The sequence below is a fragment of the Argopecten irradians genome, chromosome 1 (genome assembly GCF_041381155.1).
Source record: "Argopecten irradians isolate NY chromosome 1, Ai_NY, whole genome shotgun sequence".
Lineage (NCBI taxonomy): Eukaryota > Metazoa > Mollusca > Bivalvia > Pectinida > Pectinidae > Argopecten > Argopecten irradians.
Genome location: NC_091134.1, coordinates 30,000,210 through 30,012,635, shown reverse-complemented (window position 1 = coordinate 30,012,635; position 12,426 = coordinate 30,000,210). Strand labels below are relative to the sequence as shown.

The 12,426-nt window shown below is 40.9% G+C and overlaps 1 protein-coding gene across 1 annotated transcript in view; it reads left to right on the top strand.

Moving 5' to 3' along the window:
- Positions 1–54: 54 nt before the first annotated feature.
- Positions 55–12,426, top strand: part of LOC138323549 (uracil phosphoribosyltransferase homolog) — a 32,938-nt gene continuing 20,566 nt past the window's right edge. The window contains exons 1-3 of the mRNA XM_069268232.1: positions 55–234; positions 754–796; positions 4,290–4,359. Coding sequence (XP_069124333.1) covers positions 107–234; positions 754–796; positions 4,290–4,359 — 241 coding nt within the window. The 5' untranslated portion in view covers positions 55–106. The remainder of the gene's footprint in view (positions 235–753; positions 797–4,289; positions 4,360–12,426) is intronic.

The following is a 12,426-nucleotide window of genomic DNA, read 5'->3' as shown; positions in this document are numbered from 1 at the left end:
AATTACAAATTTATTGAAGAACTTTGTTTTGTGCTTGTAATGATGCGTAGGAAAGGTAGTAAACAGACTAATTTTGTAGTCTTGCGGGAAATTGGTCTGATGTGAAATGGAACCAGATTTAATTCAAGATTCTTTACACCAAAATAACTATGAGGATTATGACTTCGGTCCCAAATTCAAGAAACTTCGAATTACCGACAATGTCCGAGAGTTGCAGACCGTTTTGAGATCCAAGTAAGTGTTGTTTATAAACATGTGCGCGAAGAAAGAAAAAATCGCCACGTGCATTTGCAGCTGATTGTTTTGTTTGAAATTTATTAGAAATAAATAGAAAATACTATAACACCAAAACAAGGTATCCTCATGAAAACTGACATTCTTTCAATTCAATGTACGAAACAACACTTAATGGAAAATAAATCTGTCTCCAACAGCAGTGAGGTTCCTCACTCGCTGAAACCAGCAGGCCTAAGCAAAAATACAGAAATAATGACTGCTCCCCAGTCTATTGTAACCATCGTCTTGTGCTCTGTTCCCAATAGATGTTGAGATGATAACGTTAATAAAAAAAACTGGAGTGTGCATTTGTTATAACACGTTTCTTATGTGGTAAATGAATACCAATAGTAGTTTTATTCAATTTTATTTTCAACAAAACATTGTCTAACTTAGTAACATTAATTAGAATCATCTTCCACATTACAATTTGTAATGATGGAAATAGTAACTAGGCCTTAATTATCTATTTTTCAGATTAACTTCAAGAGGAGATTTCATATTTTATGCAGACAGATTGGTAAGAGTTTTCTAAGAGGCAAACGCATTTTTTATCAAACCAAATATCTAAAATGTCATGATTTTTAGGGGCGTCAGGCCCTGCATGGACTTACATTAGTGTCCATGGCTGTTATTCTAATATAACCGCTCTTTCGCAGAAAAACTAATTTACTCTTGACAATAGGCCTAGTGATCTAAATGCGAGTCAGAAAATCCTTAAAGGTACATGTTACTGTACCTTAAACTGAAAATAATGGCTTTTGATTAAATATGCTCCTCCGCTGACGGAGCATAAATGACACCGATCATTTGAACAATAACTGATGTATAATCTTGTTTATATGTGTTATTTAACACAGAAATGTATATAAAATGATTTATTTTGCTTTTGGTGCATGCATAATCACTACTTAATTCCAAATAGGGCATATATAGTGCCATAGAATTTTTCGAGAGGCAATTAATTATTTTTATTATTTTTATCTTTAATTAAAATATGAAGCTCAAACTTTTCAATTGTGGTAATGGTGACATGTAAAGTAAGTAACTTTTATAACTGAAGAAAAATATTAATTTGTCTGTACCTGTTTTTGATGGAGAAAAAATACCATACCTCAGTGATGGAGCATCTTTAAGTTAATAAACTTTTAATTTATTATATGAGATACTAAACAACTTCATATACACCAATTTTTACATATGATCATTTCAGAGGCCTTAATTTAGGAAAATAATACATTTTTCCTTCCATAAAAATACAATATATATTTAAAGATGCTCCACCGCCGACCGAGCATAAATGGCATTTATCATTAGAACAAATAATATGTGTTTAATCTTGTATATATATGTCTGATTAAAACAAAAAAATTAATTTAAAATAATTTATTTTGCCTTTGATGCATGCGCAATCAGTACTGAACATTCCATATAGGATATAGTGCCACAGATTTTTTAGGTCACCTGAGACGAAGTCTCAAGTGACCTATTCTAATCGCCTTTTGTCCGTCGTCGTCGTGCGTCGTCCGTCGTGTCGTCGTATGTCCGTAAACAATTTACATTTTCGACTTCTTCTCCAAAACTGCTGAAGCAATTTCAATGAAATTTTGCACAAACCTTCTAAGGCATAAGGCCAATCAAAATTGTGAATTATATGGTCCCCACCCCCCAGGGGGCTGTGGGAGGGGCCAAAAGGGGTAAAATTGAGTAAAATTTCAAAAATCTTCTTCTCTACTCACAGATGTGGTAGAATCAAATACTCTTCATAGATAGAAAGGTCTTAAGGTCCTTTACAAAAATTGTGAATTATATGACCCTGGGGTCTCTAGTTTCCCCCTGGGGAGGGGGTTAAGTTTACTATAGTTTATATTGGGAAAACACATTTTTGTGCATTATTTGGTCATTTGTAATAGGAAATGAGTCAAATGTTGTCAGAATTATCAGTATGAGAAGGCCATTTAATCCTATTAACAAATTTTCTATGACTGACCCCCAGGGGTCTTAGGGGCGGGGTCAAAAGGGGTCAAATAGGCTAAAACTTCAAAAATCTTCTTCTGAAATTCTGGAAATGGTAGAATCAAATACTTTTCATAAATAGAAAGGTCTTAAGGTCCTTTACAAAAATTGTGAATCATATGACCCTGGGGTCTCACGTTTCCCCCCTGGGGAGGGGGTCAAGTTTACTATAGTTTATATAGGGAAAACACATTTATGAGCATGTATTGCTCAATTTTCATTGGAAACAAGTCAAACTTGGTTAGAATTATTAGTCTGAGATAGCATTTTAATATCATATACACATTGGTCCTGGCCGACCCCCTGGGGGCAGAGGGGCGGGGCTAAAAAAGGGTCAAATAGGCTAAAACTTCAAAAATCTTCTTCTGAAATTCTGGAAATGGTAGAATCAAATACTTTTCATAAATAGAAAGGTCTTAAGGTCCTTTACAAAAATTGTGAAATATATGACCCTGGGGTCTCACGTTTCCGTCCTGGTGAGGGGGTCAAGTTTACTATAGTTTATATAGGGAAAACACATTTATGGGCATGTTTTGCTCAATTTTCATTGGAAACGAGTCAAACTTGGTAAGAATTATTAGCCTAAGATAGCATTTTAATATAATATCCACATAGGTCCTGGCCGACCCCCTGGGGGCAGAGGGGCGGGGCTAAAAAAGGGTCAAATAGGCTAAAACTTCACAAATCTTCTTCTGAAATTCTGGAAATGGTAGAATCAATTACTTTTCATAAATAGAAAGGTCTTAAGGTCCTTTACAAAAATTGTGAATTATATGACCCTGGGGTCTCACGTTTCCCCCTGGGGAGAGGGTCAAGTTTACTATAGTTTATATAGGGAAAACACATTTAACATATTTGTGAACATTATTTGCCCAATTTTCGTAGGAAAATAGTCAAATTTGATTAGAATTATTAGCCTAATATTCTAACTCAGGTGACCGTTAAGGCCCTTGGGCCTCTTGTTTTACGGGATGCAATTAATTATTTTTTGTATTTTCAACTTGAAGTAAAATTAGAAGCTCAAACTTTTCAATGGTGGTAATGGCGTAAAGTAAGTAAATTTTGTAACTGAAGAAAAATACTAAATCGTCTGCTCCTGTTTTTGATAGTGAAAAAATACCAATTGTCAGCAGTGGAGCATCATTAACAGAGGTTTTTCTTTATTTGGGAAACTATTTACATGAAATTGGGAAAACACAGCTTCATTTTATAATTAGTACAGCTAAATGCACTCCATAAAAAATCACTGATATATATAAATTAAAGATGCCATTATTAAATTATACCATGTTCAGTTATGGGTAACTTTTTCCCAAAACTGCTCTTTGCGATTAAAAATTCCCAATTTGTTATAAAAACCTTTTCCCCAAAATACCCTGAAAAATAACTGCATATAGTTTAATAATATACACTTAACCTTTACTCAGAACATCCCTTGGCATGAACGATACAGGTTCTCTAGGCCTCTTCAATCAAAATATGGTTGTTATCTTTGAAAGCTTCGGGAAGTAGAAATTTAAAGCAAAGTTCAGCAAAGTTCTCGTTTTGGGAGCCGTGGCCATGGGTCGGATCAGCCTCCTATATGTAAAATATGATAGTCCTCTCTCATACCCTATTTGGTTGTAATTTATGCAAGCTAAGCATTAAGGAGGAGTAGGAATTTAAAGCAAAAATTCAGCCAATTTATCCTTGTAGGGCCCTGCTGTTTCTCTATCCTAGGGGTCAGACCAGCTTTATTCGTATAACGTCTGATCCCGCTTCATTTATATAAAATGTGATTGTCGTCTCTCATTGATGTTTAACACAATCAGAGGAGTAGGCTTTTGAATGAAATAAACTTCTGCATGTTGGGCGGTGAAACACGATGGCAATATCATAGGTAATTCAATTCTGACCTATGGTCAGATATCATGATTAAAAATTGACTTTAATTTACTGTCATCCTGATCTAGTCAATGGATTTAAAGTATTGATTACATTATCTTGTATTATTTTAGATTCGATTAGTTGTAGAAGAATGCCTGAACCAGCTGCCGTACCGCCACTGTCAGGTCACCACACCAACAGGTAGGTATATCTTAATGCAATCTGCAGTATCTGGTTAACACTGTCAGGTCACCACACCAACAGGAGGGTAGCTTCAGGATTTTTTCACTGCGCAATGGTAATTTTTTCCCGTTGCAAACTGCGCGGCGCAGCGCGAATTTTTTTTTTGTGTCGCAATTTAATTTTAATGGCCTAGTGTTATAATAAAAATTAAAATAACAAAAAATATTAACATTTTATCTCACTGTCACATTTACTGAATTCAGATTTATTGCATTTAAAAATTATTAGAATTATTTAAATTTTTAAATTAAGATTATTTTAATGTGTTTCACAGTTCTAGATAGTTATGGGATTATGCCCCCAATTCCATCACTATTTGTGTATTTCAAATATTTAAAACAGACTGTAGTTACTGTATGGTACTGTAAATGTAACATTGAGATCTAGATTAAAAAAAAAATATTGATAAAACACTGCATAAAAATTTAAGTCTTTTCTAACACATATCTGTACAATTTTATGACATGTTTCTTATCATCCAATTATGCTTAAAATTTACAAATTACAAATTTTGGAATTTTTTTCAAATCCGGATTTCTTATACCCATCGATCTGGCTCCATTATTACAATTACCTAACACCAAAATGGCGGCCATTTCGGTTGCAAAGTTTGTGGCATCTTTCAGCGGTATATGCCTATTTTGACATTAAAAACGTGAGTAAATCATTTACAATTGCAAGCAGTGTTTGTTTTTGGGATGATGCTCACTAGCTATAATCAAAACATCTGTTGAAAAGGTGTCAGTTTGTTTCCTAAACTGCCGATGTGCTGCCTACTTCTGTTACGTTGCGTAGCTCACATGATTGAAAGTGATTTGATCAGTGATTTCTCCTCTCTCTAGCTGACCTATATCCCCAGACTGCTAAATAGAACAAGTGAGGTGTTGGTTAGGGAGTAGTCACACCTCTTTTGTTTACTTATCAATGCAATTTAACAGTACAATATGGCAGGGCACCCCTGCGGATCACAAGTAATCAACACTGTCACGGTCGTAAAAATGGACCCAACCACATGGCATAGCGGCATGACAGACATCGTAAATTTATAAGAGTACTACTTGTCAGGTAGCAGGAGGGATTTATTATGAAGTTTATATTCAGTATACCTACTTAGAGAAAATCGGGGTCTGATTTATTGATGTGCAACGGGAGGCTGAAAGTGCGCTACGGATGATATTTCCGTGCAACGGCTCAAAATTTCCACGTAACGGGACCGTTACGCGGAAAAGGGCCTGGGGAGAACACTGACACCAACAGGAGGGTAGCTTCATGTATAACTCTCATCCTCTAGTGGATATCGACTCTATCTGTAGTATCTGGATAACACTGTCAGGTCACCACACCAACAGGTGGGTAGCTTCATGTATATAACTCTCATCATCTAGTGGATGTCGACTCTATCTGTAGTATCTGGTTAACACTGTCAGGTCACCACACCAACAGGAGGGTAGCTTCATGTATAACTCTCCTCCTCTAGTGGATGTCGACTCTATCTGTAGTATCTGGTTAACTGTCAGGTCACCACACCAACAGGAGGGTAGCTTCATGTATAACTCTGGTGGATGTTGACTCTATCTGTAGTATCTGTTTAACACTGTCAGGTCACCACACCAACAGGAGGGTAGCTTCATGTATAACTCTCATCCTCTAGTGGATGTTGACTCTATCTGTAGTGTCTGGTTAACACTGTCAGGTCACCACACCAACAGGTGGGTAGCTTCATGTCTAACTCACATCCTCTAGTGGATGTTGACTCTATCTGTAGTATCTGGTTAACACTGTCAGGTCACCACACCAACAGGAGGGTAGCTTCATGTATAACTCTCATCCTCTAGTGGATGTTGACTCTATCTGTAGTGTCTGGTTAACACTGTCAGGTCACCACACCAACAGGAGGGTAGCTTCATGTCTAACTCTCATCCTCTAGTGGATGTTGACTCTATCTGTAGTATCTGGTTAACACTGTCTACACACACCAACAGTGGGTTGCTTCATGTATAACTCAATACTCTTGTGGATGTCGATCGAACTCTATCGGTAGTATCTGGTTATACAACTGTCAGGTCACCACACCAACAGGAGGGTAGCTTCATGTCTAACTCTCATCCTCTAGTGGATGTTGACTCTATCTGTAGTATCTGGTTAACACTGTCAGGTCACCACACCAACAGGAGGGTAGCTTCATGTATAACTCACATCCTCTAGTGGATGTTGACTCTATCTGTAGTATCTGGTTAACACTGTCAGGTCACCACACCAACAGGTGGGTAGCTTCATGTATAACTCACATCCTCTAGTGGATGTTGACTCTATCTGTAGTATCTGGTTAACACTGTCAGGTCACCACACCAACAGGTGGGTAGCTTCATGTATAACTCTCATCCTCTAGTGGATGTTGACTCTATCTGTAGTATCTGGTTAACACTGTCAGGTCACCACACCAACAGGAGGGTAGCTTCATGTATAACTCTAGTGGATGTTGACTCTATCTGTAGTATCTGGCTAACACTGTCAGGTCACCACACCAACAGGTGGGTAGCTTTATGTATAACTCTCATCCTCTAGTGGATATCGACTCTATCTGTAGTATCTGGTTAACACTGTCAGGTCACCACACCAACAGGAGGGTAGCTTCATGTATAACTCTCCTCCTCTAGTGGATGTCGACTCTATCTGTAGTATCTGGTTAACACTGTCAGGTCACCACACCAACAGGAGGGTAGCTTCATGTATAACTCTCCTCCTCTAGTGGATGTCGACTCTATCTGTAGTATCTGGTTAACACTGTCAGGTCACCACACCAACAGGAGGGTAGCTTCATGTATAACTCTCCTCCTCTAGTGGATGTCGACTCTATCTCTAGTATCTGGTTAACACTGTCAGGTCACCACACCAACAGGTGGGTAGCTTCATGTATAACTCTCCTCCTCTAGTGGATGTCGACTCTATCTCTAGTATCTGGTTAACTGTCAGGTCACCACACCAACAGGTGGGTAGCTTCATGTATAACTCTCATCCTCTAGTGGATGTCGACTCTATCTGTAGTATCTGGTTAACTGTCAGGTCACCACACCAACAGGAGGGTAGCTTCATGTATAACTCTCCTCCTCTAGTGGATGTCGACTCTATCTGTAGTATCTGGTTAACACTGTCAGGTCACCACACCAACAGGTGGGTAGCTTCATGTATAACTCTCCTCCTCTAGTGGATGTCGACTCTATCTGTAGTATCTGGTTAACACTGTCAGGTCACCACACCAACAGGTGGGTAGCTTCATGTATAACTCTCCTCCTCTAGCTAGTGGATGTCGACTCTATCTGTAGTATCTGGTTAACACTGTCAGGTCACCACACCAACAGGTGGGTAGCTTCATGTATAACTCTCCTCCTCTAGTGGATGTCGACTCTATCTGTAGTATCTGGTTAACACTGTCAGGTCACCACACCAGCAGGTGGGTAGCTTCATGTATAACTCACATCCTCTTGTGGATGTTGACTCTATCTGTAGTATCTGGTTAACACTGTCAGGTCACCACACCAACAGGAGGGTAGCTTCATGTATAACTCTCCTCCTCTGGTGGATGTCGACTCTATCTGTAGTATCTGCTTAACACTGTCAGGTCACCACACCAGCAGGTGGGTAGCTTCATGTCTAACTCACATCCTCTTGTGGATGTCGACTCTATCTGTAGTATCTGGTTAACTGTCAGGTCACCACACCAACAGGAGGGTAGCTTCATGTATAACTCTCCTCCTCTAGTGGATGTCGACTCTATCTGTAGTATCTGGTTAACACTGTCAGGTCACCACACCAACAGGAGGGTAGCTTCATGTATAACTCTCATCCTCTAGTGGATGTCGACTCTATCTGTAGTATCTGGTTAACTGTCAGGTCACCACACCAACAGGAGGGTAGCTTCATGTATAACTCTCCTCCTCTAGCTAGTGGATGTCGACTCTATCTGTAGTATCTGGTTAACTGTCAGGTCACCACACCAACAGGAGGGTAGCTTCATGTATAACTCTCCTCCTCTAGTGGATGTTGACTCTATCTGTAGTATCTGGTTAACACTGTCAGGTCACCACACCAACAGGAGGGTAGCTTCATGTATAACTCTCATCCTCTAGTGGATGTCGACTCTATCTGTAGTATCTGGTTAACACTGTCACTAGTGTCAGGTCACCACACCAACAGGTGGGGTAGCTTCATGTATAACTCTCATCCTCTAGTGGATGTCGACTCTATCTGTAGTATCTGGTTAACACTGTCAGGTCACCACACCAACAGGTGGGTAGCTTCATGTATAACTCTCCTCCTCTAGTGGATGTCGACTCTATCTGTAGTATCTGGTTAACACTGTCAGGTCACCACACCAACAGGTGGGTAGCTTCATGTATAACTCTAGTGGATGTTGACTCTATCTGTAGTATCTGGTTAACACTGTCAGGTCACCACACCAACAGGAGGGTAGCTTCATGTATAACTCTCATCCTCTAGTGGATGTCGACTCTATCTGTAGTATCTGGTTAACACTGTCAGGTCACCACACCAACAGGTGGGTAGCTTCATGTATAACTCTCATCCTCTAGTGGATGTCGACTCTATCTGTAGTATCTGGTTAACACTGTCAGGTCACCACACCAACAGGAGGGTAGCTTCATGTATAACTCACATCCTCTAGTGGATGTCGACTCTATCTGTAGTATCTGGTTAACACTGTCAGGTCACCACACCAACAGGTGGGTAGCTTCATGTATAACTCTCCTCCTCTAGTGGATGTCGACTCTATCTGTAGTATCTGGTTAACACTGTCAGGTCACCACACCAACAGGAGGGTAGCTTCATGTATAACTCTCCTCCTCTAGTGGATGTCGACTCTATCTGTAGTATCTGGTTAACACTGTCAGGTCACCACACCAACAGGTGGGTAGCTTCATGTATAACTCTCATCCTCTAGTGGATGTCGACTCTATCTGTAGTATCTGGTTAACACTGTCAGGTCACCACACCAACAGGAGGGTAGCTTCATGTATAACTCACATCCTCTAGTGGATGTCGACTCTATCTGTAGTATCTGGTTAACACTGTCAGGTCACCACACCAACAGGAGGGTAGCTTCATGTATAACTCACATCCTCTAGTGGATGTCGACTCTATCTGTAGTATCTGGTTAACACTGTCAGGTCACCACACCAACAGGTGGGTAGCTTCATGTATAACTCTCATCCTCTAGTGGATGTCGACTCTATCTGTAGTATCTGGTTAACACTGTCAGGTCACCACACCAACAGGTGGGTAGCTTCATGTATAACTCTCCTCCTCTAGTGGATGTCGACTCTATCTGTAGTATCTGGTTAACACTGTCAGGTCACCACACCAACAGGAGGGTAGCTTCATGTATAACTCTCATCCTCTAGTGGATGTCGACTCTATCTGTAGTGTCTGGTTAACACTGTCAGGTCACCACACCAACAGGTGGGTAGCTTCATGTATAACTCTCATCCTCTAGTGGATGTTGACTCTATCTGTAGTATCTGGTTAACACTGTCAGGTCACCACACCAACAGGTGGGTAGCTTCATGTATAACTCTAGTGGATGTTGACTCTATCTGTAGTATCTGGTTAACACTGTCAGGTCACCACACCAACAGGAGGGTAGCTTCATGTATAACTCTCATCCTCTAGTGGATGTTGACTCTATCTGTAGTATCTGGTTAACACTGTCAGGTCACCACACCAACAGGTGGGTAGCTTCATGTATAACTCTCCTCCTCTAGTGGATGTCGACTCTATCTGTAGTATCTGGTTAACACTGTCAGGTCACCACACCAACAGGTGGGTAGCTTCATGTATAACTCTCCTCCTCTAGTGGATGTCGACTCTATCTGTAGTATCTGGTTAACACTGTCAGGTCACCACACCAACAGGAGGGTAGCTTCATGTATAACTCTCCTCCTCTAGTGGATGTTGACTCTATCTGTAGTATCTGGTTAACACTGTCAGGTCACCATACCAACAGGTGGGTAGCTTCATGTATAACTCTCCTCCTCTAGTGGATGTCGACTCTATCTGTAGTATCTGGTTAACACTGTCAGGTCACCACACCAACAGGTGGGTAGCTTCATGTATAACTCTCCTCCTCTAGTGGATGTCGACTCTATCTGTAGTATCTGGTTAACTGTCAGGTCACCACACCAACAGGTGGGTAGCTTCATGTATAACTCTCCTCCTCTAGCTAGTGGATGTTGACTCTATCTGTAGTATCTGGTTAACTGTCAGGTCACCACACCAACAGGAGGGTAGCTTCATGTATAACTCTCCTCCTCTAGTGGATGTTGACTCTATCTGTAGTATCTGGTTAACACTGTCAGGTCACCACACCAACAGGAGGGTAGCTTCATGTATAACTCACATCCTCTGGTGGATGTCGACTCTATCTGTAGTATCTGCTTAACACTGTCAGGTCACCACACCAGCAGGTTGGTAGCTTCATGTCTAACTCACATCCTCTTGTGGATGTCGACTCTATCTGTAGTATCTGGTTAACTGTCAGGTCACCACACCAACAGGAGGGTAGCTTCATGTATAACTCTCCTCCTCTAGTGGATGTCGACTCTATCTGTAGTATCTGGTTAACACTGTCAGGTCACCACACCAGCAGGTGGGTAGCTTCATGTATAACTCTCATCCTCTAGTGGATATCGACTCTATCTGTAGTATCTGGTTAACACTGTCAGGTCACCACACCAACAGGAGGGTAGCTTCATGTATAACTCTCCTCCTCTAGTGGATGTCGACTCTATCTGTAGTATCTGGTTAACTGTCAGGTCACCACACCAACAGGAGGGTAGCTTCATGTATAACTCTCCTCCTCTAGTGGATGTTGACTCTATCTGTAGTATCTGGTTAACACTGTCAGGTCACCACACCAACAGGAGGGTAGCTTCATGTATAACTCTCATCCTCTAGTGGATGTCGACTCTATCTGTAGTATCTGGTTAACACTGTCAGGTCACCACACCAACAGGTGGGTAGCTTCATGTATAACTCTCATCCTCTAGTGGATGTCGACTCTATCTGTAGTATCTGGTTAACACTATCAGGTCACCACACCAACAGGAGGGTAGCTTCATGTATAACTCTCATCCTCTAGTGGATGTTGACTCTATCTGTAGTATCTGGTTAACACTGTCAGGTCACCACACCAACAGGAGGGTAGCTTCATGTATAACTCTCCTCCTCTAGTGGATGTTGACTCTATCTGTAGTATCTGGTTAACACTGTCAGGTCACCATACCAACAGGAGAGTAGCTTCATGTGTTGCGATCGAAATTGATAACCAGTAACCTTATTTGGCTTTGGAATTACAAACTTTTCCAGGTAATAAATTATCATAAGTTAATCAGGACAAGACAATCTTCATGGATGTTAAATCAGTTTAAACTATATTATTTATATCTTTGACCTGTATTGAACAAAAGACTTTGTCTGGGATTAATTTTTAGCTCACCTGGCCCGAAGGGCCGGTGAGCTTATGTCATGGCGCGGCGTCCGTCGTCGTCCGTCCGTCGTCCGTCCGTCCGTCGTCCGTCCGTCCGTCCGTCTGTCCGTCAACATTTCCTTTAAATCGCTACTAGTCATAGAGTTCTGCATGGATTGTAACCAAATTTGGCCACAAACATCCTTGGGGGAGGGGGAACAGAACTTGTATAAATTTTGGCTCTGACCCCCCCGGGGCAGGAGGGGCGGGGCCCAATAGGGGAAATAGAGGTAAATCCTATAAATCGCTACTTGTCCTAGAGTTCTGCATGGATTGTAACCAAATTTGACCACAAACATCCTTGGGGGAGGGGGAACAGAACTTGTATAAATTTTGGCTCTGGTCCCCCAGGGGCAGGAGGGGCGGGGCCCAATAGGGGTAATAGAGGTAAATCCTTTAAATCGCTACTTGTCCTAGAGTTCTGCATGGATTGTAACCAAAATTAGCCACAAACATCCTTGGGGGAAGGGGAACAGAACTTGTAT